Below are 25,333 nucleotides of genomic sequence, written 5' to 3'. Positions count from 1 at the left end.
TACTATCAAAATGTTGACTGTAGACGAGTCCTAAAGAAGTCACCGATACCTTGCCCTGCTGATATTTTTGTGATGCAAGAGGATGAGATCTTTAAGAGTAGGATGCAAAAAAGCAAATGTGAAATGACTAAGTGCACTCCTCACAAACAGTACAACAAACAATATATATATCCATTACTCTAGTAATTTTTTGTGGGGTGTAAACATAGAAGATTTCTATCTGCCAATAACATCTTGCCATTGTAGCATTCAGAAATTCAGTCCAAGAGTGAGAGAAGATAGAGAAACAATTGAGCGGGAAGGAGACCTAGGAGAAATTTTGAAGACACATCAGAGACCATAAGTCAAATGGAGCTCCTGATGGAAGGATACAGCCATGTAGGTCTCAGGGAGTGCAAAGAGCTGCTTGCTGAGGCTGGGAAGTTTCCTCCTTGCCTGCAGGAGGTGTGCACCGTAAAAGATCTGTGTCAACAAGTAAAGGAGTTGCTAGAGGAGGCTGGCAGACTTTGAAGCATCGCGGGCATGAGGAAGAGACTGACTGGATCTTGTCTGAGAGCATGAAGGTACAAGACCCTAAAACACCAACCACAGTGAAAGGAGAGGCAGTCAGAGTCCATAACCATGTTTGGAAGTGGGTACTCCTCTGATGGTGAAGGCTGGAAATTTGTGCCTGCTGGGAGCAGGAGGGAGTACCTTCATCCACCTGCAGATCTCTGGCTACAGAATAGGGTCAGTGTCTTCATTGTAGCTGAGGGGCAGGAACTTCTGTCCAAAAAACCTCCAGAACCAGTGGACTCTGAACCAGGCAGAAGCACTGGGAGCAAGTGACAAGTGATAGCTGCAAAGGCTCTCACCTGCAGGGTACAGAGGCCCCCATCTGCTGACAAGACCTTCTGCCAAGGCATTTGGATCTGGGACATTGTGGAGAGACTGCTGGCATTTGTCCATCCCTTAGACCAGCCCTTAGAGTCTGCTGCTGTTCTACATGAGCACCAGTGAGACCTGGAGCATAGAAGGTCTCACTGGGCAGCTCTCAGAATGATGATCAACAGCAAGGTGTGCCAGGTGGATTTTTGCCTCAATTTCAGCAGCACAAACAAGGACTTGAGGAGAAGTGTTACCACGGGTCCACAATTGACAAGTTTTTGGTTTTTATATCTATGGTACCCTCTTTGAGGATTGATGTCTGCTAGGAAGACATGAATCCACCTGAAAAAACAGGCCAGAAGGCATCAGTATTGACACCTGGGGAAATACTACTAGTGACTGGCCTCCAGATGGACTTTGTGCTGCTCATTACAACATTTTTGGAGCAGCAGTTCAGTCAGTTCTCAGCCCACTGCACTGACCATTTATGCAGTCCATAGTTCATCCATTTTTCAACGAGGATGTTATGGGAAAAAAAGTTGAAAATTTTGCAAAAAATCAAGATAAAAAACATTCCTCTTCCTCATTCCCCTTCCCTCATCCACAAAGCCCATTATTTCACCATAGAAAGATACCAAGTGCTCAGTCATCTCCAAATCCATGCTGAACACTCCCAGTCACCTTCTTGTTCTTCATATGTGTGGAAAGAGTTTCCATGAGGGTGTACACACACCTTTCCAGTGGTGATGGAGTGCTTTTTGCCTGGTACCAAACCATGCTTTATGATAAAAGTTGCCTTTTATTCATCTGCAGTTACTGAGCACACACAGTGTCCTGCCAAGACAGGCAAGTAAGCAGCTGGTACATGTAACAATCCAGTTCATGACTGCCTCAGACTGCTGGGCAGTGAACAGATCCTTTTCATCCTGAAATTGAAAAACTCATTTGTCTATTTGTTCAAACTATGAAATTAGGCAATAGTATAAGCAAACCTTCATCTTTCCAGACATAACAGGGGCATTTTCAGAAAACTAAAGTCTGTGTTGAATGGTCTACAATTCTCTTAAGAATGGCACCTTGGTCTTGAGCTGGGTCCTTTTCATTGATAGAGTTTGACGGACGAATGTACAAGAGAAAGCAAGGCATCAATGGAATTAAGTGCATGTACTGCTGATATCAGTGCATCAAAAATCAGCACCTAACAATGGCATCTCAAACTAGTGAGATAGTAGTTTAGGTGATACATTAATATCTTCTGGAAATTGATCAGATAAGTAGGTGGAAAGAGCAGTGAGGAAGGACCTTACAATACAGGATTTCTAAGCTCTGCTATGGGCTTCTGCCTCACATGGGCAAGGCTGTCAAGCCTGCTGTTGTATAATGTCTTCTGGAATTTCTTTTCCATTCAAAGAGGAACCTCAGAACGTCCCTGCACTGAGGCTCTGGGTTTGTGCATGATTTAGGAGGAAAGGAATGTTTGGATTTCTGTATGGCTTCTGTCTATTCCCAGAGCAGTGCTGTGGTTAGATTACATTCTGCTTGTTGATTGTAACAGTGAAGTAATAGCAGAATAAAATTATACAAGGAACATCATGCTGCTTCTTAATAATTCAGCTCTAAGTAGTTGGCGTTTTACAGTTGCTTTGATGTGTGCCCCCCAAAGTACTCGAGAAACCCTTCATGTTGTGTGTTAATAATGCTTAAATGACAGCAAGGGAATGCATTCAGCAGCAGTGTGGAAGGCATATAAGCATTTCAAATAGTGACACAATCCTTTTATTTTCATCACAGGAAATGTTAAAAGATGAAGTGCGCACATTAACCTATAGAAACTCAATGTATCACAATAAACATGTTTTTAAAGATAAGATTGTCCTCGACGTTGGAAGTGGCACGGGAATCCTCTCCATGTTTGCTGCAAAGGCAGGAGCCAAGAAGGTATATGGGGTAAGAAGACTTTCTCTCACATTTTGAATTTGTTTGTGCATTTTGCCTGACAATTTGGCTTTGTGATTTACCTTTTCATACTTGTCTTGGTTTGAAATTCTACTCTCCAAGCTCATCTGTGCCTTGGTTTATGGTGACTTCAGTGCAGTTCTGTTGTATTCTATGACTTGCACTACTGCACCTTTTCCAAATGGGGATGTAAATGTCTTTTCAAATGTGGAACCTTTGGTGTTCTGGTACAAATTCACATTTCTTCTTGGCTGAAAAAAAATGTTAAAGATACTCACTCCTACTCAGAGGGGTTAAGGGAACTATCTTGCTTTTTAAATTTTCAGGGTCTGCAACTTTGTAGTCTTGGAAACACATTTTCTTAATACACTTTTCCCTGCATATTACAACTCAGCAAATTGTGCAAGAAAGCATGTGCATGTTTTCTGTGCCAACAATAACACTTTTCAGAGGCAGAAGGAAATTATTACCTTAAATACATTGAACTTTAAGAGCATGAATGTGCTGTTCTCTGCAGAGAAGTCATTACACAGAGCATAGATTTGCTTACTAAGTATATTCAAACTTATTTGTACTGATTCTAAAATGACAAGTGCAGTTTCTTTTTGCTTTGGACTTCTGTTTGCCCTGAAGACACAATGCAACATAGAAAAGGGGAAATAGATCCTATTCCTCAGTGTACTTCAACAAAATTGTTTACTAAAACTTAATTGGGTACATCTGTGCATTTGAAGACACTGATGTCACCAAGTACCCAAACTGTGTGTCTTTATTACTGGTAATGATACATGAAATGCCATTTCAGTTCTCAGGCTTATATTTTCAAAATCCACTGTAACTTCCAAGTATCTTGTTTGAATATTAGGCTAGAGTGTGGAACTCTAGATAGCTGAAATCAAAAAGTGCTGGAAAAAGTTTTGGAGTTTAAGCCCAAGATAGGCAGCTGGAATGTATTTTCTTGTAAAGCAAGTATTATTTACTAATATGATTTATTATCTCAAAGCCTCAGGGAGGATAAACCAGCAGCTTTCTGTGATGCAGAAATGCAGGTCTCATGCAAAGATGTTGCAGTGCTCTAGAAGTATAAGCATATACAAAATGATGGTGATGTGCTCCCACCTTCCCATCTCTCAGATCCCTGGCCATATGGTCCTCCTCCCTCCCTTGTGCTGGCACTGGTGCTTATCTGATTCTACAGTGAGCCAGCTCACTGGCAGAAAATTCACCAAGTAAAATAAAAGTAAATGCTTTCCCACATTTGTTGTTGTTGTGAGGGTTTTTTGTGTTTGGGTTTTGTTTTGTTTTTTTTCCCTTTGGACTTCTTTAGAGTTCAGGCTTTACCTCAGGACTTTATAAAGCTCAGTGGCACACCACTGCCAGCTCACTGATGGACTGTTCATTGCTGAAGCTTGTGGGTGCACTACCCATGAAACTTAGCTCTCAGAGGAACTCCCTTAGGTGTGAAACTCTTCTGCTACAGCCAAAGAATTTCAGCCTTCTTGTCAGATGAGCTGTCTCACCATGAACACTGTACACAGCAAGCTGCAGAGTGCATTTGTGTTGGACAAGCAGCCATTTCAGACCTAGCAGTGACAATCTTATAGTCAAATTGAGAATTTCTGGTCATATTTGCCATTGGAAACTGTGAGTGTTCCATTTAAAAAACAAACATTTGCCATGAGTTATTACACAGAGCTGCAATGTTCCAGTTTCTTCTCTACAGTTAAATGTGATTTTTCAAATAGCATGACATGGGAACTGTTGACAAATGCAGAATGTTGGTTTTTTGACCACAGAAATCACTTTCCTCTTACTCACACCTTCTCTCTTTGGCTTCAAATTCATCCACTACTCTGTCTGGTTCTTCTTATCCCTTCTTACTTACTGTTGGAACTTATTCCTTGCCACGGCCTAAGCCAACAGCTAGAATTATCTCTGGGTCTTCAAGAGATGTAAATCATAGAATCATTAACTTAAAGCTGTATCAAGTTGGCCAAGGACATGTCCAGTCCAATTTGGAAAATCTCCAAGTATAGAGACTCTAAATACTCTCTCAGCACCTATTCCAGGCCTACAATCAGCAGGAATTTCCCTTGCCACAGCTCAGGATTACTGACTTTTGTTTTGTCCCTGTGCATTTCAGAAAATAGTTTGACTTTACTTTCTTTGCAAGCCCTTTTAGGATACTTTTAGATTGTTATTGGACTGGGGGGAGAGGGGGGGAGGGAGGGGGGCAGTAATCTCTTCTACAACCTGAACAGAACCTTTTCTCTTCTTTCTTCACGTGCTCTGAGCCCTAACCCTGTGGGAAGGTTCCAATGTGCCATGCAGTGATGTTCATCTAACAGGGGAGCTGTTGTAAGAAATGTAGAGATAGAATTGACACATACCTCTTAGTGCTTGGGAGGGGTCAGTGAGGGACACAAAAATACGTAAAATATCCCTTGAAGCCTTGGTTCATCTGCTGCATTTAGTCATACAAAATTCAGGACGGTCACTGCAGTAGAACTATCTGAATTCCATGGTATTTTCAGATAAACAAGACAGTGCAGGGAAGAAGGAGTTAAACAGACACAGAAAATGAAGGCTGATGTTAGATGTCAGCTGCTTTGTATAAAAAGGTGGTGATGAGGACACAGCCCAGGGGAAATCTGGGGATCTTGTGACTGTTTCAGGAAGAGACCACAGTAAATGAGGAGGCATTTGCAGCAGTAGATTGAAGACTGAGAAGTAAAATGAAAGCAGAGGTGAATATACACACACAGAACCAGATACTGCAGAAGCAATTCAAGGGTCCATGCTGGGACCACTGCTATTTAAGATCTCCATTAAGGACAAGAGATAGTGGGTTTGACTTCACCCTCAGCAAGTTTGCAGATGACACAAAACTGCTTTGTGCAGCTGATATACTTGAGGGAAAATAGGTTACACAGAGGAATCTTGTCAGGCTTGGGGAGTGGGCCTGTGTGAACCGCGTGATTTTCAACATGGCCAAGAACAGGATCCTTCACTTGAATCAGGGCAGTCCTTTGAAGATCTCTTCAAGCCCAAACCATCCTATGATTCTGTGATGATAAACTCAGGTACAGACTTATTTTATTGGAACGTGTGCTTTTCATAAAATCCAAATGCTTTGCAAAATAAGACAGATTTGAGCAGATCACTGACTTGAAAGAAAACTGAGAAAAAAACCTGACAACACCGTTTTTCCCTCTATTTCTTCACCTGCAGAATTCAGTTTTCTTTTTTTCTGAAATGAGTTGCTTTTTAAAATAAAATTAAACCACAGTATAGAGTCCAAGACAAAATGCAGATGAACAGCTTTGGCCACCCCAAAGCAAGTTTATTTTCTGAAACACATATTCCTTCATGAAACATCTAAATGTTGGGGATTTTTATTGTTTTGCCTCTTTGCATCTGAAGCAGATTTTTTGAAACTTGTTGTCATTCATGAGAGAGAACTTTTTATTTCTTTGCACCTTGTTCTTTAGAAAGTTTGGAACGCAACCTCCAAACACCTACCTACGCCTGCTTTATTTAAAAACCATCCAAAATGGGCAATGGAATTGAAAATACCAGACAGATGTGAATAAAGACAGGGAAAATGAGTATAATGGCAGTAACTATAGACAAGGCATATAGTCTATATGGTTTACAGTAAGGGAAGAACCTGGATGGAGAAAAGGATGGCCCTCACCCCAAAGGATTTCTTCCTTGAGCTCTTTGGACTGGCACTCAGGTGTTCCTTTCCACAAGCCAGTTTTGGTTTATGCCCAGGCCATTGAGCCAGACATTTTAGGAATGGTTTACATCCACAGGCAAGCTAAGCAGAATCAATGTGCTCCCATGGGGACTGGGGTTAATATTATGACTGCTATTATGTCTGTTTCATGCACAATATAAAAAGAATAAGGGATCTGTGTGTCCTTGTATCCGCTGTCCTGCCATCTGTGAGTGCTGTCACAGAGGTCAAGCACAATTTAGCTTTTAGAGATTAAATGGGATTCACTGGATATATAAACCACTTCATTAGAGATAATATAGTTCTATTTGACATTCCCACAGGGGAATTAGGGAGACAAGGATTATGCAAAGTAGTATCGTCTGTTTAATGCCAAATTTGGAAGAGGTAAATTAGGAACTGATTCAGTGACTACAAGCAACTTTGGCCTTCATGATTTTCAAGGGGCACAAAACCCAGAGAGATTCATGGAATGTAGTTTTTCTCTAGAAGATATTAAAGGTCATTGCAAAAATGCTTTTATGCTAGTACACAGATTTTACCAAGTTTAAGGGCAAATCTAAAGGATGCACTCTGTAATTATTTTCCTAGAAAAAGCACAGAACTGGTCAGAGAAAAAGCCATGCATATCTGGATGTTCTTTTAAGTACAAAATTTCAGTCCTTTCTTAAATGACTGCATTCTTTTGGAATAGCAGCTTTTCTAAAGAATATAGATTTTTCACATAGAAAACAATTGCTTCTTGGCATAGACCAGTATTGGCATATTTGAATTTTACTATTATTCGCAAAGTTTGAATGTGTTTTGTTTTAAAAGATATATGGAAATGTGGCATCATCCTAATTCATTCAATTCAGCAGATTTTTGTGGGGGAGGAGGCAATATTCTAAAGTATCAGGAATAAATTAAATATAGTTAATAATGTACATTTTGTAGGTAGAACCTCTTCTTTTTTCACATTTCAATAATTTTATAAGCAGTCTTTTCCACGAGAGCCACTTTAACTCAGACACAGACTACAATTTAAATATTAAAGTATCATTAATTATGATCCTCCCCACAGGTTCGATTTACTCTTTATCAATGGTTACATGATTTGTAGAGTCTTTGCTGCCTTCAGTAAATAGTTTTCATTCACACAGCTGAGCTCTCTAACAGATAAATTGCTCTTTATCTTGCTTTTCTTTTTTTCCCTTTTTTTCCTAGATTGAATGCTCAAGTATATCTGACTACTCAGAAAAAATTATCAAGGCCAACCACTTGGACAACAGTAAGACATATATAATTTTTTTTTCAGGAAAAAGAGAAGATAACAATTTTGCTTTTTCTGATTAATTTATGTTGTGTTTTACATGTAAATGGTAGTTTTGCAGAATTTACTCTTGTAAATACAAAACTAAACACCTCTTTCTAGGCACTACAACAATTCCTCACAGGAATTACTGTCACTTCTGTATTTATCAGAGACAAAAAACGGAAATAGAACTGATCAACGGGAAGTTTGGTTTAGCAAAGCAGAAAGAAGACCCTTTATTAGAACTGAACTTATCAAATTAATTCTGCCATTAGAATTCCACCTTCTCTCTTAAACAGAAGAGAAATACAAACACACATACTGACATTCAAATTGAAATAAGCAATTTCAAATTCCAATTTAAAGCAAAAATTTTTCACTAAGTTTTCTGACTCCCCACTTTAAGAAAATATTTTTTCAAAACCTTATCAAAGCACACACACAAACGAAAATGTTCAAATCATAAAATAAAAATATCATATAAAACTTATTTTTTGATTAAAAAGAAAGCTGAGGAAATTTCCAAGTACATGGAAACTCTAAATTGAAAAAAAAAAAAAAAAACCCACAAAAAAACCTAGAAGTAACCCCAAGCTACTGAAAAGTTCTATTTCATGCCTTCAGTCCTCCTCCAAATGACAGCACTCAAGATATCTTTGTAACAACCTAAAAAATTAGTCTTTTTTTAACTGAGGCCGTGAGACAGCTGCTGTTTAAAAGTGCTTTTTTGTGAAGAGCTTGCCTTTGCTGCAGAGCAGGTCATGGCTGGGCTGTACCAATGCCCCCACTTTCAGCTGTGTCTGCGCTGATGCTCTGCCCGCACATGCGCAACATTGGGTTTCTGTTCTGGTTCAGATCTGCTCTAATTTTTATTGCTGTCACTGGCAGTTTGTGACTAACCCCGAGCTCTCTCGGAGGAATGTTTATTGTACATCACGAGCATTCAAGTGTTGTGGTGTGAAACAGCAGTGGTGTGGGATACGAGGGGCCAGCCAGCATATGCAACTCTTGGTTCAGGAAAAGAAAGGAAGCAAAGGACCAGAAAATACTCTTTCCACAGTAGGGATAAGGCACTAAAGCAGTGAGGTGTGACCTCTGTGGTTGTCCTGAACCTTGGATGCAGAGGCTGTGTGTTCCCAGAACGGCTTTCATTCGCTAGAGACACAAATAGCACACCGCAAATCAATTTGTGTTTGGATTTCCAGCAGCAGGAATTGTGTGTGAAGGGACCATTGTCAGAATAAATTAGAAGATTCCAGTGTTCTCCAGAAGGTGCAGAAGGTTTTTATCTCTGCTTTTTCCTCCTGTTTCAGCAAGGAGAAAGTCAGTGGGAAACTGTGGAGGCAGAAGCAGAGCCCCCTCCCTTTGGGAGGAGGCTTGGCAGGCAAGGTTCAGCAGTCTGCCTGACTGCAGTTTGGTCTGCAAACTGCACACCTGAACCAACATTTACACCTTCACACTCCACACTGACCCACATTCACTTCTATTTTAATGCAGCCAGGTACTGAGCCAAAGGATCTTGTTGCTCATGGAAATCTTCCTTTTCCACCCCCCCACCCCCACATCTTTTGAGCAATGCAGAGTCAGCAAAAGGGGCTGAACCAAGGGAAAGCCCACTGCTTCCAGAACAGATACATGCAATCCATCAGGGGACAGCACAATCTGTCCCCACATGATGCCTTGTGAAGGGTGGTGGGAGGAACCAGTGCTGCTGCTGCTTATACTGTGACTGTTCTAGGTGTAAACAGGGGGCTTCAAAGTCAGGTGTGTCACTCTGGCAGCTGTCAACAGTGCTAAAATTCACTCCAAAATAATTGGGGCAGTGAAAGTTCTTGGGAGAAAAGAGAACGAAAGATAACTCATGGTTGGAGCTTATAGACATGAAGAGTCTTCAGTATAACAAAAGATGAACTGTTGAATTACTAATTGTGAAAGAAATGAGTTTAAATGATGGCAAAAAGAACTCTGCTCTTTTCCAGTCAGGTTGCTCTTATCAGCTGATACTTTGTGATGCCAGTCTGAGACAAAGTGTTCCAAATTTCTTAGGGGGCCAGTCTGGATTAAAAATTTGCTATGCAAATAAAGTGGCCACATCTGGTTAGAGTAATACTAGTACTGCATGTATTTGGGAAAGACAAAACCTCCTTTTCCCTGGGCTGAGTTCTAAAAATCACTCAACCCTCACTTTCACATTCAGCCAGCTAACCTAGTTAAGTTGTATTAAATTAAATTACCTTCATTTTTCTGAAACTGAATGTTGACCATTGCATCAATAAAAACTGCTACTATTAAAAATTACCATTCATTAAGAGTAGTGGAGTAATCTTATCAATTAGTAATGGAAAGTAGAATATTCACCTTATTCCTAAATTTCAAGTGCATCTGTTACCTTTTCAAGGAAGAATCCACTGCAACAAACAATAAAAACATGAGAGAAACACACACTGAAAATTATTTAGCACAAGCTGAAAATACATGTCTAAATAGGATTTTTTTTTAAAGCAGGAATGATTGGTGACTTGTGTTGTGGTCCTAAAACAAAATTATTTGTTACAACTGAACCAAATATGGCCCAACATTCAAACATTAGTGTGTAAACCTGCAGGGATGTTTAAAGGCTTCTAAGTGTATTCTTTGCTATACTTGGTCAATGATCTAGAAATCTGCCAAATTCCAAAGGACATTTTAAAATGAGATCATAAAGGTAACCAGGTAAGGCCTGTTTTTCTGTTGTTTTTAGACATGGTGGGTTTTGTTTGTTTGGCCTTTGGATTTTGGGTTGGTGTTTTTTCTTTATATACTGATACTAAAAATTCTATTTATTATACGTACTCTGAATAGTTTTTAAAAAGTGTGAAATGCATTGAGTCACATGGAGTCATGCTTTATGGACAGGCATTCAAGAAGAGAATCATATTGAAAAGGTCAGCCTGACATTCACCAGTAAGGATCTTAGTCAGGTGTTTTATTATGTGAAACGTATTTCTTTGGATTCTCTTTTCAGTAATCACAATATTTAAAGGTAAAGTGGAAGAAGTTGAATTACCTGTGGATCAAGTAGACATCATCATCAGCGAGTGGATGGGTTACTGTCTGTTCTATGAGTCAATGTTAAACACAGTCATCTTCGCACGAGACAAGTGGCTGGTAGGTGCTCTGCATGTCGTGCTCCTTGCTGGAGCAGTCACCATTTATTTTCTGACTACAAGCTTTCCCTTCCCTACTGTCGCCATAACGAGACACGGTCACATCTCCAAGTGCCATTTCTTAGGCTTTAACGAGGAGATAACAAAGGGAACCTCAGTGAAAGAGCTTTGCTTTTGATTAAGTGCTGGCCGGCCAAGTTTGCCTAGACACTGTCTAATGACATTGCCACAGGCTGCAAGGTTAAAGCTGGTGTGCAAATCTGAAGGAAAACAATAAAGGCATGCAAGGGGTGCTTGTCTGGTTTTTGTATGTGCAGTTCAAAATGTGATGTCTTTGTCAGGTGAATAGATTACGAGATCCATTTCCCCACAATTCATCAACAGAAACCTGGAGGGCTAATGTTTCCAGACCGAGCTGCTTTGTACGTGGTAGCAATTGAAGACAGACAGTACAAGGACTTCAAAATTCACTGTGAGTAAGCACCTGCCACTAAGACTTTTCTGTGGTTATTTCCCTAAAAGCTTTCATTTCCAGTAGCCTACTGTGATCTCTTTGCAGGCCAGAATTCCAGTATGAATGTGAACTCTGAGAAAATGTTGGTCTGCTGATAAAATCAGGAAATTTGCAGAAATTTAAAGTGTGCAAAGGAGAGATGCATGAATAAACTGATGAAGTCTTTGCCTAGAGTCATATTAATACCTCTAGCTATATTTAAAATGTGGATTAAAGGAGATTTAGTTTTGGTTTTGTTTTGATAAATATATAATCCATCATAACAGCCACAAAGCCCAGTAATACTCTTTTGCCATTCAGGTCCTTATTTTTGTTTTTAACATAACAAAAACATAAAAGCAGTAAGATGTGAATTAATGTACATGTGAAGAAGTAAACTTAGAAAAAAATTATATCTCCATGATGGCCTGTCAAAAAGAGAAAAATTCCACAACATTTATAGCTTTTTAAAAAATATTTTTCGCAAGAATTTTTAAATTAAAAATAAGGATCAGGAATTTAAATTTTACTTATATGTTAAAAATAATTCTAATTTGGGGGTTTTTAATACTTCATAGATGCATAAAATTGACTTTTCCTTTGCTTTTAAAATGTTGGAAGAGTTTCCTTGAAGTATCATTGAATAACTGGTGCTGTTAGTGACATCTACAAGCAACCTAGTCCAGGCTTCTGCTGTGATCAAATGAACAAGTTTTACATCATTTCATTCTTCTTCTTTTCCTTTCAACATTTTTTTATTTTATTTATTTTTCAGAGTTGGGCAGTTTCACTTAAAGGTATTTTCCATTAGGGAAAAAAAAAGAACCACAAAATTCCTAAGCAGATTTATTAACCAAAGATACATGTGAAAATTTGGGTTAAATTAGTGGGTTCAGACAGTCTTTAAATAAAAATGCCTAGCTCCTCATTCCTTGATGCTCACCTCCTCCCAGAAAAGAAGGCTTGGTGTTTTTGTAATCAAATTCAGTGCTAATACACAGAACTGCCAGTTGGTCAAAATTGCTATTTTGGGTCAGAAGCAAGCCCAGTGCAGTGGGGTGGTGACAAGAAATCTCTGTAGGTGCCAGGAAGGATTATATCTCCTCCTCAAGCACAGCCTACATTTTTCTCCTCAGCTATGTGATGACCTTGACAGTTAAACTCCTTATAAAATGTACAGATTCAAATGGATGTATGAGGTATCCATTCTGTAAAGGAATCAGAGCCATTTTGGCCTAAAATCTTTCATTTTGCTTTTGAACTCCTTCCTTTCTAGACCTTGAGTCTTTTTCTTTTCTCACAGACAGTACATCTGTTTTCAAATTGTTTCATTTTGAGCCATTCGAAAAAAAATGTACAAAGCAATTTTTCCCTCTTCTAAAATGTTGTTTTCCTTTAAGACACTTCATTTTTTGATTTCACCTCTGATTTTCCTTCCTCCCCTTACCTTATATACCTTACATACCTCTGTGTCCTCAGTTATTTCCGTCCCACTATCTATCTGCACCACCACCTTGAGTCTTCTTTCCATTTATATATCCCTGATGGTGCTCCTTACATTTCAGTTTTTTATCTTTTTCTCTCTTAAGGAGGATAGAGTCTTGCTTTCTTATGAGATGCAGGGCTGAGCATTTTAAAGGGCGTTCAAGAACCATTATATTGATAAAGAAATAATGCAATAAGAGGTTTTTAAAAAAATCTAACTTCTGATTTTTTTGACTGAAGATTAGTGCCACAGAGTACTACTACAGTGAATTATTCTGATTTACTGCAAAATATAGAACATATAATTTTAGTTTTTACCTCCTGTGACAGCTCTCTGCCTAAGACAGATTGGGCCACATATTTCAACGGTATCCCATGTGGGCTGAGGTGCAGTAAATTATGGAGGCCCCAAAAATAAATAAAAAATTAATCAGTTGTTTCTTCAAGACTTCCTAGTTAATCTTTTCTGAGTAATCATATAAAAATATACCACTTTTTAAAATGTAATCCAAAGTTCTCACATGCTCATGATGCCTGAAACAAAAGTTTCAGCTCCCTGAAATGTTGAGAGACTCACAACCCAATAAAGAGATAATAAAGAGATATCAAATAATCATTCATGTCCCTGCTTTTTCCAGTTTAGGAATTTGCAGATTTTTATATCACTTGACATTTTCAGTCATTCTGCTCTGGAAAACCCAGTAGCTCAAATGCTATGCTCTGAAAAAAATGAGACATTTCAAATATGCTCAAAAATGTGTTTATCTGTTTACTTTGTTTTTTGTTCAAGCCATTTTTAAAACACTTCCAGTATTCAGTTTAGATTTTGAGATGAAGCACTGAATGGACCTTGACTTACATGCTTCATAAGACTTAAGATTTCACTTGTTTGAAGGTTCTTGTTTTCACTTTGTTAAGCAACCTTAAAAGCAAAGCCAGTGTAATTCTACATTTTTCAATGCTTTCATTTTGTGCAAAAAATCCTCAACATGTTAAGAAGCATCTGTTGGAACAATCAGAAGAACAATGCAAATACAGAGGATTGGCATGGCTTTTAAATCTTTTCAAAGTGAACCTTTTGCTTTTCTGTCATGATGTATGTGCAGAAATAAACTTGGAGTCCCAACTATTGAAACACACCTGCAATTCTACTCCTGCCAGTAATTTACTTGCTGAAAAAAAAACTACATAAATAATCAAAAGAGCATGTAAACTGCCAATTGAGTGGCAATCTATGAGGAAAAACAAAAACAAAAAAACAAAACCAAAAAAAACCACCCAACACTCAGCCTGACATCACATGATTTTGGGCAACAATCACAAGCGTCTAAAGCCACGAAAATCATTGACAAATCTCATATAAAACAGTTTTGGAGATGCCAAAAAATAAGGGCCACTTGTTCAAGGATGTACATTGAGGGCTTATTTTGCCAGAACTGCATGATTTGTAAAATAGCAATGGGGACATAGACAGCTGGGGCAGGGAGCAAAGAGCTGAAGGGGACATCTGAAAATTAGGGGATGGTAGAAATTCTTTCAAAAGAAAAAAGCTTTGAGAAGCAAAACCTATTTTCTGCTAACCTTGACAAATCCATTTGCACTGACAGGGTGGGAGAATGTGTACGGCTTTGACATGACCTGTATTAGGGATGTTGCCATGAAGGAACCCTTGGTGGACATAGTAGATCCAAAGCAAGTGGTGACCAACGCCTGCTTAATAAAGGTTTGGCAATTCTGAATATACCTCATTGTGACTGTTTACACCTAACTGCAGGGTTCTTTTGGGACCTGCTGCTTATGTTTTGCTACAGTCTTTGCATGCTTTGAAGCAGCTGCAGAAGCCATCATTGCAGAATGCTGCCACACTAAGAAGGAAAATTGTGCAGTTTTAAATTAGCCAGTTCTTGCATGTTTCACATGCTCAGTACTGTCATGTGACCTGAACACGAACACTGATACCTTGATTTCTCACGGAATTCCCAAAAGCAAGATGCTCCTTGTGTCTCTACTCATCTGGTTACATCTGCAGGCTGTAACTCAAGATTCTTACAAAATTTACATGTGCAAACAGTGGATGAAGAGAGATGTGGTATATTTAGATATGAATTTGAATTGCCCTGACTTTTTGCCAATAGAGGTTGGAAATTACTGATTGAGTGCTGCTGAGGAGAAGGGGTAAATGATTCTGTTTGCAGTAAGAAAGTCTGAAGCATCAGTTCTGAACTGATGATGAAATAAATAATTAACTCCAGAACATGTGATCAGAATTTGAACTCAATTTATTTCTCTAACTTCCTAATTCTTAGCTTTATATAGAATGTTACTGTTCTCTCTCAGCCCCAACATCTGCACTCAGAGGTTAACTGGTACCCTGCTCTACATGAGAAAGGTCACTAAACCCTGTTCACAAGATCAGGTTAACAATGAAGGAACTGCCTGCAGGAACACTTGAAAGCTCTAAAATCTCCTTCACGTGAAGGAATCCTCCTCATGTGGGACAACTGTCCTGGACAAGACTGTCTGCATCAATAGTAGTGGTACTACCAGGTCCATGAATCCAAGAGCTCATTTATCCCAAAGAATCAGTTCTAACTTTTCCCTTTCACTTTTTGCCAGTGAAAAACACAGCATTAAATATTCCCATATGCAAAAGGGAAAGCCATGCCTCCAGTCTGCAAAACCTTTACTGAAAGCAGCAAAAAGGAACAGAAGCAGAAACTCTGCATGAGTACGTATGCATGCACAGTCCATCTGCACTGAGGGGAACACATGGCTGTGCCTGAAAACAGCCTCAACCAGGGCAATTTAAAATTGCAGCATACACAAAAGAAACAGCTATTTAGACTCTATGAAATATGTCCAGAGAGAAAGAGATCAGGGAGCAAAATGGGTTGGCTGCTCTGGAATAAAAAGCTGCACACCCTTAATTGAAGTGCAAATCCAATGCTTTATTTAGAAGGACTTTGAAAGTAATTTGGTTTAAGATGACAGACAACAATTTCAAAGTGTTTCTATTCAGGTTTTATATTTAGTTTTGACATCTTTTGTCCATAAACTGAATGGTGCTGTACCATGTAGAGGCACCATGAGAGCAAAGCAGGTAATAAGTACAAACTACCCTCCATTCCAGAATCAGTCACTAATCTCACAAACTGATCACTAAGCAAAGAGAAAATTGTCATTGAAAAGCATGAAGGAGGGAGATTTATGTTCAAGATAGCAATATGGAAGCAGGAAAAACAGACTCTGTAGTTACATATTTTTAAATTTAATTTACTTTTGCACATGGTTGATTTATATACAATGGGTTTCTTTCCCCCTGAAAATATTTCTGAATTCAGAGAATAATACTAGCTTAAGAAAACATTTGAGAATAAACAAAGCCATAATGTTTAATTATTCAAATGTTTTATTACAGCACTTTTGGATACCGCAGTTTGTTCATATTAGATTCACAGAGGGATTTTTAGGGTTGTATTCAACCAAAAACCAGCTAATTTAGGGTGCCTACCAGATGAGTCTGGGTTTTCTCTACATTAGTCAGTGGATGGACCAGTCACTAGATACATTCCTCAGAGATCAGTCAGAGTCTTGTGCTTCTGCATTTATTTCACTTTCCAATTTAGATGCTCTGAATGGTTCTACAAAATCAGCAAAATAAGACATCAACTGTGCATGCTGTGTAGCCATGGCACTTATCTGATGTGCTGGAGACTTGAGTAAAATTGCCTCCTTTTTACTCCTCAGAAACTGGATGTAACCCAAGTCCTGAATGCTTTAAGGAACTTTAGGCACTGGATCACAGGTGCACTAGGGTGGTGCATGCAGGGAATGTGGCATCCTCTCTGCTGTGAGAGCCGTTCTCTTTTGCATGATCTCTTAAATACATCTGAGGGGCACGGGAACTGTCCTGCCAAATAGGAGTCCTGTGTTTAACTTCCACAGCAAATCAGCCAGGGAGAGTAGTGAGAACAAAACATCTTAAAACTACCGGAATCAATAAGTGAACTCAGGAATAAGTCCTGAGGTGTCCTACTGGGGGCCTACTGCTTTCAGTAGCATTGCCAAAAAATATGGAAAAGTTTGTTTCATACTTAGTAAAACAGTTGTGTTTTCTTCTCTGATCCAAAAACAAGCAAACAAACAAACAAAAAGATGAAAGAACTCCACCAAACCTGGACATCCACTGAGACTTCCACGTTTAGTTTATTTCCATGCTCACAAAATCCTAGCTGAGTAACCTGACTGTCTGGGAAGGAGATCAGGAAAGAGGTGCCATGGCACTCTAGAAGCAACTTTAACTCCAGTTTCTATAATTTGTCTCCTGTGCAGTTAGCTGTAATGAGTGTTGCTGTTTTATATAAGAATATATAGTTGCCAGAGTACAATTCAAAGAGATCACCAAAACCAGACTTGGCCATTCTCAGACTTATTTTAATTAATAAAAATCACCCCACTTTTGTCTCCTACCATGTGTTGTAAGAAAAATTGTTTCTGTCCTTAAAAAAAGGACTGCAAAAGTGAACAACAGTTTATTCAGGATATCTGTTCAATATTTTGAGAAATTTCTACTGACTTCTCTAATGAAAATATTTCCTAGTGCTTTTGATTCCACTTTATCCTGCACAACCAACACAGCTCAGAGAGAGGGAGCTAGCTCCCTTTTATGTCCCTCACCACTAGACTTAAGTCCCAATTTCCCTACAGTGAGATCACTAAAAAGACACCAAAAATTACAGAAGTCTGCAGCTATCACCCACCAGTCCAGTTTAGCTTTGCAAAGCAAATTTTGCAGGCTACTATCTGCCAGGAGACCTCAGAAGTCCTCATTCCTACCATGCTTTTTTCTTACCCTCTTTTGAGGGGGGGAAAAAACAAAAAACATTTTGAGGTTATCACAGGTTTAAATGACCAGTTATATGCATAGGTCACATAGGATAAACACTAGTGCCTCAGGGTGTCATTGCAATGCAGTAAAATAATTTTCATTATGGTTAAGTTGTTCTTGAACAATAATGGTAACCAGACAGGCCAAAGCTATGGCTTGCTTAAATCATCTCCCCATAAGTTTTATAAGTCTCAGAAACACATATGTGGTCCATGCATAGACCTCAGTAATTGAAATATGGCTGCATCTTTCCATATCTCTTTTTGCAGTCTTACCTTAGATTACAGAAGGCAATTTCTACAAAAGCCCTGTAATGTGCCCTAAAAGAGAACCCTCTAATGGGCGGTCTAGACTCTGCTCTCCATTTTGCAGTGCAAGTCTTAAGAAATGCTAGTGACGTCAGAGACACAATTCCTGACTTCAGCTGGTAGAGTAGAGAAAATTTGGATTTCTGCCTACAAAAATTCTGTTTCCCTGTATGCATGAGCAATAAGGGTACCGGAGCAATGAGAATGAGCAATGAAGGTACCAGAAAGTGTATAGGAAACATTTACCACAGCATTAGAATTCAGACTTACCATCCTCCTTATCATCACTGCAACTTTTAGAAACAACCTAGATAAAAGCAGTACCTACCTGGGAAAATCAGTTCCATCTGAAAAACACAGTTTAAGCCTTGAACAGTGAGATTTAAATATTAATGGAAGTAAGCAATCCTGAAGACTACATCATCCTTTCCAACTACTGCAATCAAGCCATAATACAATTGACATAATTTGTTTCTGTCTTCTTCAAGAGCAAGATCCCTGTGCTCACTGTTTGGAATCAGTTACCTGACACAGGACTAGAAAGCATCACCATCAAAATCTCGTGCCTCAAATGTTTTGCGTGCTTCGTGCTTGACACAGTTAAATCACTTTCCTTTCCAGAGATGCAAAACCAAATAAGGTTATTTTTATTAAAAACCCAGCTCTGGCATCTTTCCTCATGCTGACAGTCCCTGATGATAAAAGGTCTTTGAACAGGACCTGTATCTCCATTTCAACATCTACCTGTATTTATCAGAGCACCTTTTTACCCTGATTTTCCCCAGCTCCTACAGCCCTTCCCTGCCATTCCCAAGAGCACATGCTCTTCACTGAGTGTCCTCTCTGTCAGCTTAGTCAGATAACTGCATCATTTGCTCATGATTTGATATATTAGAATATACCTCTGATTTCTTACAGTGCTAAAAAGCTGCCAGTCATCTTTGTGTCTGATCATTAAATAAAATACTAAAGTACTTCATTTAACACTTACCTGACAGTCACAGACATCTGCATGTAAATGTCATTTCTTTCTCCTCAAAACAGGAAGTAGATATTTATACAGTGAAGACTGAAGAATTGGAATTTACTTCTGCATTCTGCCTCCAAATTCAACGCAATGATTACATTCATGCCTTGGTCACCTATTTTAATATTGAATTTACAAAATGCCACAAGAAGATGGGATTTTCTACAGGTAATCTGTATTTCTTTTAATTTCATTTCTGTTGCTATCAGTCTATCAGTGCTGATGATTAGCTGCTACAGGAAGGTTTAATGTACCACCACATTTGAATTACAGTGATAAAAACTATTGTAATTTTGGGGGAGGTGAGCAGGATGGGGAAAGGACAACTGCTTATAGGAATTCTGTGGAAACAGAGACAGAATTTCATAATGGCTATCAATCTTAGAGCTCAGCAGGAATTACAACCTGTGAATTTATGTCCCTCACCAGTTATATCTAAATCCTGTGTCAAGTTTCTCAGATTAGACAGAGAATTATCAGCTCAGAGAGAAATAGCAGCTCTGCATTCTAGTTTTCCCTAAATCCAAAACCCAACAAAGCTTGCCCCAGATTTTAGAACAAAACTACCATTTTTTCTAAGCTATAAAAACACACATAGTGATTATGTGAGTTGTCTCTAACAAGCCAGATGTGAAATTCTTACTTGACTTGGTGAGCAGATATTTAAAGGAATAACTCCATTCCCTTAAGGCATTGTTTACCAGACTGAATAAACCAGAGAGTCTTGCAGTAAATGCAAAAAACTTCATCCTGTAGACAGCCTTTGTGTAGACAGAAGGGTGAAGTGTTTCTCTGCCTCTGTTCAGTTTATCATGATAAGGTAGGTGCAGAAGAATTACTCCATAAAAAGGTTGTTTGGCCATCTGCTGCTGAAGGTCACCACTATCTAGAAGACTGGTAAAGATTCTCACCTGTTGGTGTCTGTTGGCAAAGCTGCACCGAATTCAGTAAAATACACCCATTTGTAGGACATGCCAAAACGCTGCTTCATTGATACGTATTTTTAGAAATTATGAATAAGTGTGTAATTTGGGGTGGACATGGAGACCTGGGCCTGCATTACACACACCCCCTGTTGTTGGGGCACAAGTTTCCAGTTATGCCAGGCTTTTCTAGGGAACATGGCCCTACACAGGGACTTGTGCACAACTACGTGGGTGTGTAGAAGGCAGCAGTTATGATTTAAAATATAAATTCAATTTCATCTTGGTCAAACATGTTTTCAGTTAGAAATGTTATGCAGCCATGTCCAAATAGTAAACAGTCTGGATCAGAACTCCTACAAGAAGATATCCCATTTAACAATTGGGATTAAGAGTCATTAAAACTGTCTGCACACATAGACAGAAATTATCTGGTAAAATCCTTTTCCTTTCGATGATACCAATTTGCTAGCACAGTTTCTGAAAAAAGTTGGTTTATATCAGTCTTCTGAGTCTAGAATTTTAGAAAAGAGTTAAAAATTCCTGTCCTGCCAGTTTTTAAAAAAGTATTCCCCAGTTACAAACAATTTTCAAAGCCAAGTAATTTTTTGAAACATGGATGTTGAAATTAAATAAAATCATAATTTTATTAAAATGTTAATAATGATACCATACAGTGACCTCATGTGACTGGGGGATACAAATAGAAAAAAAAAATTATCAGAGGCTTTTTTTTGCCAGATTAGGAAGTCTTTGAGCTCCTACAGCTATTCTTAGGTTCCTAGATGCTCTTGACCGCAGGAATGGTCGGAACAAGAAGTGACCAATACAAGTTCATTAGGCACTGCTCCAAGATTGGAATTTAAATCAGAAATTGAACCAAAGAAGTAAATTAAAAGGCAGAAATAGCAAAGGGTCATCAAAGTGATTCTGCTAAGCAAGACTAGAAATTAATTTAGACCAGTTTCCATCTCTGGCAAATTGCCCAAAATGCCTTTTAATAGTCCCAAAAGAAATCAAGGTGCTACTGCCCTTTCATCTGTTCTATCCCCCTGGAAACTATAAAATGTGCTGTTTTGGTATCACTAGTCAAATGTTTCATTTGCAACATTGTGATTAATAATTTTTGATGTACCCTTCCTTCATGCTTTTGTATCATTTTTTTTTTAACTAATTTAGATTTCTGAAATTCAAAGCACTTAGTGGTAAAGGTTTTCCCAATTTGAACATGTGTGGGTTGAAAGAAAAGCATAAAAATGTGTCTATATATGTTGCCCTGTAAGCCCTTTTGTGGAATCTTTCTTGCTGGGCGTGATTCATATCTGACATATTCCAGTAAAAATTAGAAGACAACTCACAGACAGGCAATAGAATTTTGTTGCAAAGTACCTTTGCTAATGTAGGACATAAAGCTTTCTATGAAAAGAAAGGATTTTTCCCAATTGTTTCCAAGTCATAATTTGATTTGCAAGGCATTAAAAAAATTTCAATAAGTGATACCCATATATATATTTTTAGCACCTGATGCTCCTTATACTCACTGGAAGCAAACTGTCTTCTACTTGGAGGACTATTTAACTGTGAGACGAGGAGAAGAAATCTATGGGACTATATCCATGAAACCAAATGCAAAAAATGTGGTAAGTCAGCATCCCTGATCCTAATTCCATCTCTACTGATCACAAACCATGATCACCAATAAAGAAAATGCATAGGAGTAAAACAATGAGCGTGCTAAAGGCATTAATGTTTATTAGTAAGAGTTCCAGTCACAGCCTCAACAAAGCTGATGACAGCAATGGTAAAGCAGTGCTAATGTTACAGAAGTCAGCCAGCAAGCAGGCTAGCATGGGAGGGGAGAAAGGATTCAAATACATCACTCAGTCAGCTGCCCTCTGCAATCAGCTTTACTCACATTTTGTGACACAAGCAGGCAAGGGGTTTTTCACAGTGTCACTGAAATCAGTGGAAAGATCCCTTCTGCCAATACAGGACGATCAAGAGTAACTACTTCAGTTCCACATCTATGGGCACTGAGTGATTTGCCACTCAGCACCCAAGAACAGTCCAACAGGAAATTAAGTAACACATTTCAGAGCTTGTATGAACTCACTAATTGAGTGAAAGGGTTGTTTAAAAATTGTGCCTTTCCATAGAAAACACAGATGCTTTATTTAAGACTAATGCTAAAGCATGATGGATACCACACTACCATGACTGCTGAAAACTTTCTCAATTTCTCTGCTATGGGCTGAATCCCCCTAGTGCTTCTTTTAACTGGTAAGGAGACTGTGAGACATGGCCTGATAGATAACCTATGGCTGGGTAGAACAAGACATGAGAATTATAGCTTCTGGGAGAAACACTGGGGCATTTTCTACCAAACATCTTGAGCAGTATCTCTTAATTTTCTATTACAGTAAACAGCAGTTAAAATAACCTATTACCCATCTATGCAGTTGTTGTAATTGTTGAAAAACTGCATTTGTTAACTGCAACAAATCTTAACATTTCATTGTCTTCCCTTTTTCATTGCTTTTCCATTCTTATACCAAACACAGATTGGATATGGTGGTGTTGATGCAGAGAGAGAAATAAACACAAAATAAATTTGGCATTAAAACAAACACATTCACCCCTGAGGCTACTTGCTGCAAGAGGAAAAGAATCTGTTTCACCACCCTTATGTCATCCTAGGGGGACTGAAATATTTTCTTTTGGTTTAAATGCATCAATTTTCATTGAGGGGAAAAATGAATAAAATATCTCAAATTTGTTTGCACAGTAGTAAGCACCTGAATGCAGATTTGGGTGCTAAAATAAATGTGCTCTTGATAGTTGTCGTAAGACAGAGAGACCACCTCGGTTCAAAAGGATTTGCTAGTGCTTTGTTCCTCTGAAGCATGAAGTTTTTCAAAAGCTTGCATAGACACAGCTTCCTTCTGTAGGGCTGTGTAGTGCCTCTTCCCTAAAAACGTGTCATTCTAAGATAAAAAATGACTGTACAATGGGAAGTTTACTAGATCTATTCTGGAGCAACCCCTAGTGGGAAAGCCCTTTAGCCTAAATTAAGAGCATCTCAATGGGGGGTACCCTACAAAACTTTTCATAGAATACATATGATAACAGCATTTCAGAAGCTTTCTGAACCAGGAAATAACTGGAATATTAAATCCACCTCTGGAAGAGTTTAGAAATATGACCTAAGCACAGATTCTATGGTGAATGATATTAAACATCTTACAACCTGCTTTCTCAATGTTAGCACCATTTAAAACCAAAAGTAGTTAGAAACTGCCACAGGAATCTCTTGAATCTGCTGGTCTTTTCAACCCAAGCAGTGATAACTGAATTAATATACTAAACCTATGGTCTTACTTACATGTTGCATTTAAATCTTTTTACAGCGTGACCTGGATTTCACAGTAGACTTGGATTTTAAAGGACAGCTATGTGAAATGTCAGTATCTAATGACTACAAAATGCGTTAGCAAGAAACCTCTCAGAGAGATGAAAAGGAGAATTTTATCAAGTCTTGAACTGCTGAGCTTCAAGCTAGGAACAACTGTTCACAAGATTCTTATATTAAATACTAGAATGTTTACTCTGATGGAGGGTGGTAACCTGATCTTTCTTGCAGATAGTACAGGGGGCTGGGATCCCACTGTGAATGTACAGTATACAGAACTGTAGCTTTTGTTAAACATAGGAAAAAAATTAAGCAACAGTCTTGAGTGTTCTGGTTAACTTTAGGATGGCAGAAGACGCATATACAAATTGTATTACTTACTGTGAATTTCTGGTTCTTCCAAGCTTTGCATGTTAAAGATGATTAGGGCAGTTTTCTCACTATGAAAGACTACTACAGCACATTACTGTGATAGTATTACTGGACTTATATTCAATATAAATGAATATATATATTGTACATGAGGAAAAAAAAGTCACTTCATAATAGGAATTTGTTTTGTGATTATTTAATTCTCTTTATGCAGTTATGGAAAGATAATGATGTTACCTCTGGCGCTACTCTAGGCAGTGATATATTCCATTAACTGTCCAATGTTATAGCTTTGGTAAGTATTCCATGCAAAGTGTAGATAAGAGCTGGGCATTTACAGGAAGTTCAACAACTATATTTTTGAATGTCCTCTGAAAATGTGGACCATTAGTTTTGAAATTCACCTTCACAACTGGATGTCTGTCAAAGCTTTAAAAGACATTAGCTTTTTATCCTTGAAAATATTCTGTGTTGAGTTTTTATAGCTGGATTTTGCATGAGACTTTCAGAAATCAGACACCTAGTATTTAAATGTGATGAATGCAAAGTCTCTGAAATGGTGGATAATTCATGCTTCTTGGCCATGTCATATTTCAGTTCTTTGCAAAATTCTTAATACAAAATAATTTTTAAAAAATAGGAATTAGTGTTACCTTTTGGTGATGTTTTAGATAAGTTTTAAATTGCAAATACTATTCTCAAGAGTGCAGTAATTTGCAGGAGCAAGTAAATGTCTTTAAAAAAAAATGTCGATGGCTTCTGATATTACTAAGATGTCTGTAGCTTTCCCGTCCCCTTGAGTCCCTTGTTTTTCGTACAAAATCTCCTGCTTACTGTTAAAATATTAAGTGCTTATAATTCTTCATATGTATGTATCAGGTCTTTTTACTATATGAATGTGAGCCATTTAACCTCATGTAATTCATCAACAACTGCATCACCAGTCCTATCGACACATTTTCCAGTCCGTCTGGCATTAGGCACTAAATCATGTTCTATCTTGTAATGGATAAGATTGACTAGTTTTTTTGCCTAAAAATATTTTTAATCACCTGCAAATAAAGCATACTTGAAGATGTATTTTGCCAGTATTTGTCAACTTCTCGCTTTTTAGAAACCTATTTCTATTGATTTTCCCTCCACAGAAACTGTACAGTGCCTCCATTTTCTTATGGTCTAAAGAATGTGAGCTGGGGATTCTATCAAATGGTATCTATGTAGAGTGAAATTAAACTGTAATTCAGCAGTAAAAGATACTGTTTGCAGTTTGGTTCATCACTGTTGTTTTAAAGCTTCTGTCATATTTTTGGATTGAGGATGAAAAACTTACCTTACAAAATCAAGTTTATCTGTGGAATATTGCTGTCATTTTCAGGGAATGAGTTCAGCTACTCTTTCAGTAATGGACTGGGAAAAAACATCT

At 38.3% G+C, this 25,333-nt stretch overlaps 1 protein-coding gene across 1 annotated transcript in view; it reads left to right on the top strand.

The window, feature by feature from the left end:
* The window catches only part of PRMT8 (protein arginine methyltransferase 8), a 57,297-nt gene extending 32,307 nt beyond the window's left edge, over positions 1–24,990 (top strand). Inside the window, exons 4-11 of the mRNA XM_068182896.1 lie at positions 2,659–2,814; positions 7,772–7,835; positions 10,864–11,006; positions 11,390–11,477; positions 14,591–14,706; positions 19,224–19,374; positions 21,648–21,769; positions 23,537–24,990. Coding sequence (XP_068038997.1) covers positions 2,659–2,814; positions 7,772–7,835; positions 10,864–11,006; positions 11,390–11,477; positions 14,591–14,706; positions 19,224–19,374; positions 21,648–21,769; positions 23,537–23,620 — 924 coding nt within the window. The 3' untranslated portion in view covers positions 23,621–24,990. The remainder of the gene's footprint in view (positions 1–2,658; positions 2,815–7,771; positions 7,836–10,863; positions 11,007–11,389; positions 11,478–14,590; positions 14,707–19,223; positions 19,375–21,647; positions 21,770–23,536) is intronic.
* Positions 24,991–25,333: the final 343 nt, after the last annotated feature.

Source organism: Anomalospiza imberbis, chromosome 2 (assembly GCF_031753505.1).
Source record: "Anomalospiza imberbis isolate Cuckoo-Finch-1a 21T00152 chromosome 2, ASM3175350v1, whole genome shotgun sequence".
Taxonomy (NCBI): Eukaryota; Metazoa; Chordata; class Aves; order Passeriformes; family Viduidae; genus Anomalospiza; species Anomalospiza imberbis.
This window is presented reverse-complemented; position numbering and strand designations above follow the sequence as displayed.